The sequence below is a fragment of the Gossypium hirsutum genome, chromosome D07 (assembly GCF_007990345.1).
Source record: "Gossypium hirsutum isolate 1008001.06 chromosome D07, Gossypium_hirsutum_v2.1, whole genome shotgun sequence".
Classification (NCBI taxonomy): Eukaryota; Viridiplantae; Streptophyta; class Magnoliopsida; order Malvales; family Malvaceae; genus Gossypium; species Gossypium hirsutum.
The window spans coordinates 15355520-15363740 of NC_053443.1; the positions used below are offsets into that span (position 1 = coordinate 15355520).

Below are 8221 nucleotides of genomic sequence, written 5' to 3' on the forward strand. Positions count from 1 at the left end.
TTACTTTTTAAATCTTGGGAAGAAACAAATTTAAAATAAAAATTCTAAAAACAACTAACACCGACTATTACTAAATAAATTTCCAATATCAATTAATATATTTGGAAATGATATCACAAAATTACAAAAAAAATCTAGTAAAATCATTTTTAAATTTGTTCATAAAGAAAAAAAAGATAACCTTCCATTAATTAGTAAATAAAATTAATTATATTATAACAATTTTATTTCTTACTCACTCTTAAAAAAAATCTAATAAATAATAAAAACCTACCAAATATAAATATGTATAAACTTATTACATTCTCCCCATCTTTTTCTCCCTTGTTCTTTTTGATGATATAAAAATACTGCAAACACTGCACAAAAATCTCTCCCCGTCATCTTTTGTAAGTTCGTTTTCTCAGTAAAACCCTTTTTAAATTTTCATATCTTTACGTTCTTTTCAATGTTATTTTCTTTCTTTTTGTGCTTTAATTTTTTTTTTTTTTTTTCTTTTCTCCAGCTTTTGCATTGAAAACAGTTCATGGAAGAGAAAACAGTGGCTCTCTCTCCCGACTCTGCTGCTAATGCTAATCACCAAACCCAAAACAAGTCATCAATGGATCCACCGGAAGTTCAAGCGAATGCTTTAGGGCCCGGGGAAGGGTCAGGTTGGACTGCAACCAGTAAAGAAATCGTTAACAAGAGAGGAAGGGGGAGGCCAAGGAAGTACGAGCATGGTATTCCAATCATTAATGGCTCATTGGAAGCTTTCCCACTACCAACGGCGGCCTATTGTTCGACAAAAAGACCTCGGGGACGGCCTAAGGGTACTGGCAAGTTTCAGGGTTTGGCTTCTTTTGGTGAGTTGTTGTTGGTATAAGAATGATATAGTTAAGGCTTAGTTAATGCTAGACTTTGTAATTACGTATCTTTTTATCATTATTTTGCTTTTATAGCTTTTTGTTTTTGTAACGTTAGATTCATGTTTGGCATGTTATAAAAGCTTATGATTTTGCAATATTGCTGTATTTTTTTTATGGATACTTGAACTTGTTTCATTAAGGTGAATATATGGACACTGCTGGAGGAAGCTTTACACCTCATGTACTGCCAGTGTACGAAGGAGAGGTAATTGTTATATAAAAAAAGGAACTTAGTTTCTGAGTTTTCAGTTAATATGCCCTTCAAGAAGTTGTTCTAAATTCTCTGTTGCTGAAGCAGGACCTTGCTAATACGATAGTATCATTTTGTGGAAGGGCTTCTCGTTCAGTTTGTGTTCTTACTGCTAGTGGTGCTGTCTCCAGTGTCACCCTATGTGCGCCTGGTTCTTCTGTTGGTACTCTGACATATGAGGTGTAGTCGATTTGATCTTTCACATATTTTATTACATTTCATGCTATATGCATTCATACATATATTTATACATAATCCAAAGCAAGAATTTGCTGTTTCTGAACCGGCATTCAACAAGAAGGGCTGAATAGAACACTAAATTTTACTTATTAATGCAGGGACGCTTTGAAATTCTTACTCTCAGTGGTTCCTCTGTTGTGTCCGGTGAACCGGGGACTCGTCGGAGAACCGGTCTTTTGAGTGTTTCATTGGCTAATCCTCATGGACGAGTTTTTGGTGGAAGTGTTGAAGGTCCACTGATTGCAGCTGGCCCTGGACCTATCCAAGTATGACCCTATAGTTCTCTTAACCTCAATGTTTACCCGAGTCTTACGGATATATAGATATAGATATTCGTGACAGCTAATTGTTATCACTATATCGATCTTCTGATTGTACTCATTTGGTGTTCTCTTTGTGTTATCAGCTAATTGTTGCCAGTTTCAAGCAAAACATCGGTCGGGAAATCCGAAGGAAGTATTGTGGAGGAACTTCAGCATCAGCCAAAATTTTTGCCAGTTCAGAAATGGTGAATGCTCCCATTAATCAAGTTTCTGCAATGGCAGAAGACCATGAGAAGTGTACTTCACCACCCCCAGTAGCAGTTATTATGAAAGCAGATAGCCTGAAATCCAATACCATTGTAGCTGAAAACAATAACATCAACCCCACTTCACTACAAAGTATTGATCCAAACAACTTGCAGAAAGCAGAGAATTTGATAGCTGAAAACCATGACTTTAGCTCTCAAAAAATGGCAGGTTCAAACAACTTGCAGACCTCACCAGTCCAACAGCCCGTATCTGATGAAATGATGATTGATAACTCCGGACACTAAAGATGTCTGTGAGATGCATGCAAAGGAGTATGATTAGTGACATACACAGGCCTTTTTTCCATGGACTATGGTTCTTAATAAACTAAATTTGGGAAGTATATTGTTGTTGTTTAAGTAGCATGTAGTTTTATTTAGATTAACCCACTGGCTGAGGCTTATTTAGTAATGAGCTGAGATCAAACATCTGGTCCCAACTTTTATCGACTCTCTCATGTTGTATCTCTTATGCTCATGGGATAAAAGAACGGATAATTTTGTGTTGTTGAATATTTGATCTACTAGCAATTTCCCATTTCATCATCAATATATAACGTGATGTTTACCGTTGTTACGCCCGTATTGGATGGGCGACAGTTTTTGCTGCCATTGGAGGGTCTATAGGTGGTAATCTTATACCATTGACAATAGCAAATGGAAAGCTTGCGGAATTGGGTATGGAGGTGGGTTTATTTATTTATTTACTTTGAAAATCCAGTGATTGTGTTGGAACTAAGAACAAAGATGAATGAAAAATGACAGAAGCTTGAGCTTGAAGGCTCGATGGCTTAATGAGCAAACAAATTTAGTTGAGAACTTTGAGCAGACTACTAGAGTAATAAATCAGAAAAATGAAGAAGAATTCTAATTAATTTCATTAACTTTGAATTGAGGCATAATACTAATACATATACCAGTCAGTAAGCTGGTCAACATGAAACAAAGTTACCTAAACATCTACCTCACTCCACTAAGTAGCATTGTAACTTGTTAAACAAAACTTGCACACTTGGTAAAGTTGATTTATCAGCTCAAACATCAACAAATTACAAAATATCATTTGAAAGTAACAAAATGAACAGCAGCATGAACTTCAGCTACAATTGCTTGGCTCGGGTAGCTTTTCTGCTTCTTGTCTACATGCAGGCCAGCTTCAACACTCCTCCTTGGCTTGTATGATGCAAACTCCCATTTTGGCTCTCCAGCACTTGAACCTTGACACACAAAGAGGTTTTGTCAAGATCAAGCTGATCTTCAGAACTGCAATGAATCAATTTCACCTTTTGAGTTTGTTCCATTTCCCTAACAAAATGAAACTTAATATTGAAGTGTTTTGTTCTCTCATGGAACACTAGATTCTTTGTAATTGCAACAGCAGATTCGTTGTCACATTTAATCTCTGTTGCTTCCTTTTGGTGAAGATTCAAGTCTTTCATGATCTTTCTTAACCAAATGGCTTGGTTAACAGCACTAGCAGCCGCTACATACTCAGCTTCAGCAGTTAATTGAGCAACAACACTTTGTTTCTTTGAACTCCAACAAAAACTGGCTGAACTAAGAGTAAACAGATACCCTGAGGTGCTCTTCATATCATCCACTGATCTAGCCCAATCACTATCAGCATAACCAAGTAATTTCATCCTATCAACCTTGGTAAACATCGTTCCAAAGCTCAGTGTACCTTTGATATCTTAGAACTCTTTTGGCAGCTTGTAAATGCTTCATATTGTAGCAATGCATGAATCTAGATAGCAGGCTTATAGCAAACATAATGTTTAGTCTAGTGGCAGTCAAATAAAGCAGACATCCAATCAAACTCCTATAGGTTGATTCACAAACCTTCTCGAAATCACCTTGGCTCGACAGCTTCTCTCCAACAGCAACTGGTGTGCTTGTTGCCTTGCAGTTCAACATGGAGAATTTGTTCAGAATCTTCAAGGTAAGTTCTTTCTGACTTAGGAAGATCCCTTGCTGAGTTTGAGACACTTCCATGCCAAGGAAGTAAGACATTTTTCCCAAATCAAACATCTCAAACATTTTCTCCATTTTACCTTTGAAATCAGCGAGCATTGCATAATTTTCTCTTGTAACCAACAGGTTATCAACATACAGGGACACTATGAGTTGTGTTTTATTACCTTTCTTCTTCACATGCAAGGTTGGCTCACTGATGCTTCTCTCAAACCCCAAGCTAGCTAGGTAGCTATCTATTCTGTCATACCAGGCTCTTGGTGCTTGTTTTAAGCCATACAAGGCTTTCTTCAGCTTGTAAACACTATCTTCCTTGCCTGCTACTTTAAAACCTTTAGGCTGTTCAACATATATTTCCTTATCAAGAAAATCATTGAAGAAGGCTGACTTTACATCGAGTTGATGTATCTTCCATTGCTTCTGTGCAGCCAAAGCAACCAACAACCTAATTGTATCAAGCCTGACCACTGGTGCAAATGTCTCAAAGTAGTCAATGTCATACTTCAACTGAATCCCTTCACTACCAGCCTTGCTTTTAGCTTGTTCAAAGTTCCATTAACATTATGCTTGGCTTAAAACACCTACTTCACTCCTATGACCTTCATGTTGGCTGGTCTTGCAACTAGCTCCCAGGTCTGGTTCTTGTCAATCATGCTAATTTCATCGAGCATAGCCTGTTTCCGTCCTTGTTGAGCTTTAGCTTCTTCAAAGCAGCTTGGTTCAATAGCAGCCACTTCAGCCCTTTCATATATCGCACTCAAAGGTCTAGTTCCCCTGACTGGCTCATGGTCAATGTCCATTTCAGAACCATTTTGATCAGCTTCAGTTTGATCCATCATTAGATCTTCAACAGCACATTCTGGTTCATTTTTATCCCAGTTCCAACTTGATTTCTCATCAAAGACTACATCTCTGCTTACAAAAACCCTATTAGATGAAGGATCCAAAATCCTATAGCCTTTCTTTACATTGCTATAGCCCACTAGGATGCCAGGTTGAGCCTTCTTGGCCAACTTATCTCTTTTTACTGTTGGGACATGTGCATAGCATATGCATCCAAAGACCCTCAAGTGAGCAACTGATGGTTTAAACCCAAACCAAGCCTCGAATGGAGTTTTATGAACCAATACCTTGGTTGGTAGTCTATTTTGAAGATACACAACAGTGTTAACTGCCTCAGCCCACAAGGTCTTGGGCAAATTCCTTTCAAATAATAGACATCTTGCTATATCCATCAAGCTTCTATTCTTTCTTTTACAAACACCATTCTGTTGAGGTGTGTAGGTGTTGGTGAGTTGGTGCTTAATACCTGTTTCATCACAAAAGCCCTGAAACATAGCTGAGGTATACTCTGTCCCATTATCCGACCTCAATGTCTTCAATTTGCAACTTGTTTCTATTTCTGCTGCAGCCTTGAACTTCCAAAATACTGAGGCCACTTCTGATTTGTGCTTTAGGAAGTAAATCTAACAATACCTCGAGTAATCATCAATGAACAAAATAAATACCTACTGCCATTTAAGGACATGGTTTTCATAAGGCCACACACATCAGTGTGGACTAGTTACAACTTTTAGAACCTATCCAAGCATTATTTGAAGGAAATGGCAGTCTGACTTACTTTCCTAGCTGACACACCTCACAAACATCTTCTTTCTCAACTGATTTGAAGAAGTTTTCAACCAAGTCTTCTTTGGTTAGCTGAGCCAGTGACTTGTAGTTGACATGGCCTAGCCTCTTGTGCTATAGCTTGGATTCATCTAAAACAGCTGCGTAGGTACTGTCTGAGCTCTTGTTTCAGTCTACTACAAAGCTTCTGTCAATCATGGTCACTGACATGAGTTTAGATCCACTTGAATCACTGATCAGGCATTCTTTGCCTTTGAACACTGTTGAATATCCCTTTTTTTAGCAACTGAGCTATACTGAGTAGATTTCTGTTAATTTCAAGCACAAATAAGACATTCGAGACAAGTTTGTTACCTGTAGGAGTGTCTATCAGCACATCTCCTTTTCCTTCTACTTTGATGAAGTGTGCATTTCCAACTTTCACCCTTGTTTTGAAACTTTTATCAATTTTCTTGAAGATAGAAGAATTAGGGGTCTCGTGGTTTGTGCAACCACTGTTTATCAGCCATCCTTTTGTGGCTTTTTCTTTGGCAGGTGAGCAAGAGACTGCAAAGACTTGTTCTTCCTGGTCACTGCCTTCTTCTACCACTTGAGCTTCAGCTCTTGGCTGTTGAGGTTGGTTTTGCCTCAGCTTGCCTTTGTTTCTGCAAACTTTCTCAGCATGGTCCATCTTTTTACAGACTTTACATTGCACATCATGCCTGAACCAACAGTTTGCTTCTGGATGACTGAGCCTTTTGCAATGTGGGCAATGTGGATACCTTCTTCTTGCTCCATCTCTTCTAGGCTTGTCAGACCGGGCCTTCTTCCTTTTGTAGCCAGAAGAGCTCGAGGCAGGTCTGCTCTTGGCTTGGAAGGCACCTTCTTGATGCTCATCTTGCCTGTTGGCTCTTATTTGCTCTTGAGAATAAAGAGCATTGATCAGTTTAGTCAAAGAAATGCTAGTCAGATCTCTCAAGTCTTCAAGGGAAGAAATCTTAGCTTCATATCTCTGAAGAAAATTTGAGATAACCTTCTCTACAATTATTGCTTCACTAAACTGGCCCCCAAGCAATATGATGTTGTTCACAACAACCATGACTCTGTCTGAATATTGCTTCACTGTTTCTTCTTCCTTCATTTTCAAATTTTTAAAGTCCCTTCTCAAATTCAAGAGTTGTTGCCGTCTTGTTCTTTCAGCCCCTTGAAACTCCTCCTTGAGTTTATCTTAGGCCTGTTTTGGAGACTCACAAGCCATGGTCCTTGTGAAAATCACATCAGACACACTGTTTTGGATACACGACATAGCCTTGTGTCTCTTGGTTCTTTCATCTGTATGCTACTTGATCTGAGCCACTTTGAGATTGGCTCTTAGAGGTGCAGGTTCAACATCGGAGTTAACAACCTCCCACAAGTCAAATGCTTACAAGTAGGTTTTCATTTTCATTACCCAAATGTGGTAGCCTTCACCATTGAACACTGGTGGTGGAGCTGGAGAGAATCCGGATGAAGACATGATTTTTAGACTTGAAGAATGACAAGTCCACTAGGAAATAAACTCTTGATACCAATTGTTGGAACTAAGAACAAAGATGAATGAAAAATGACAGAAGCTTGAGCTTGAAGGCTCGATGGCTTGATGAGCAAACAAGAAATTCAATTGAGAACTTTGAGCAGATTACTTGAGTAATAAATCAAAAAAATGAAGAAGAATTCTAAATAATTTCATTAACTTTGAATTGAGGCATAATGCCAATACATATACTAGTCAGTAAGCTAGTCAACATGAAACAAAGTTACCTAAAAATCTACCTAACTCCACTAAGTAGCATTGTAACTTGTTAAACAAAACTTACACACTTGGTAAAGCTGATTTATCAGCTCAAACATCAACAAATTACATCAAGTACATTAACAACTTAGTTCTAATTTAACTAAGTTACAAAATATCATTTGAAAGTAACAAAATGAATAGCAGCATAAACTTCAGCTGCAACTAGTTGGCTCATCCAGCTTCTCTGCTTCTTGTTTGCATGTAGGCCAACTTCAATAGATTGCTTTTTCATTAATTTTGTATGATTAGACTATGAGATTTATCTGTCCTTTATGAATACAACAGGCTATTATTTCTTATCAAATGAAAACGATAAGGAAATAAATGAAAGTAAATTCTTCTTTCTTATCAAACATAAACAAGGTGCTAATCGTTGATTAGTTTAGTTTTTTTATTTTATTAAAATCAATTTTTTTCCATTAAATCCCTTTGATATTTTTTGAAATAATACGTAATATTTCATTGGCTAATCCTCATGGATGAGTTTTTGGTGGACGAGTTTGAAGCATGGTGGGTGTTCAGCCTCAAAGACATACATTATTTTAAAATGTGTTTAATTGTAGTTGTAGAGACTTTTTATCCATAATTTTTATTTAATTTTATTATAACATATATAAATATTTTATTTATTTATAAACAATAAATTAGAATTGATTCAATAAAAAGAAATAAAAAAAAGTTTTTGGACCATACTCCAACCTCAATGTCCATGAAACATATTAATGGGCTTGTTTAAGCAACATTAAATTTGGGATAGCCAAAGCCCATCAAAGTAATCTATATTAGTATATCCAATCCATCATCCTTTGGAAACATCTAGAAAGAAAAGGGCATTG

General features: G+C 37.2%; 1 protein-coding gene across 1 annotated transcript; it reads left to right on the forward strand.

The window, feature by feature from the left end:
• The first annotated feature begins 313 nt into the window (after nt 1-313).
• On the forward strand, nt 314-2519 carry LOC107956649 (AT-hook motif nuclear-localized protein 7). The gene is made up of 6 exons (XM_016892237.2): nt 314-389; nt 506-845; nt 1049-1113; nt 1207-1338; nt 1497-1664; nt 1805-2519. Exons 2-6 carry the CDS (start codon nt 527-529, stop codon nt 2213-2215), a joined length of 1095 nt encoding a protein of 364 aa, XP_016747726.1. The 5' UTR covers nt 314-389; nt 506-526; the 3' UTR covers nt 2216-2519.
• The last annotated feature ends 5702 nt before the right edge of the window (nt 2520-8221 follow it).

Excerpts from the sequence above, each read along its gene's own strand:
- LOC107956649 (XM_016892237.2), top strand. The coding sequence starts at position 527 with ATGGAAGAGAAAACAGTGGCTCTCTCTCCCGACTCTGCTGCTAATGCT. Across the intron at positions 846-1,048 it reads TCAGGGTTTGGCTTCTTTTG|GTGAATATATGGACACTGCT; the intron begins GTGAGTTGTTGT and ends TGTTTCATTAAG. Across the intron at positions 1,665-1,804 it reads CTGGCCCTGGACCTATCCAA|CTAATTGTTGCCAGTTTCAA; the intron begins GTATGACCCTAT and ends TTGTGTTATCAG.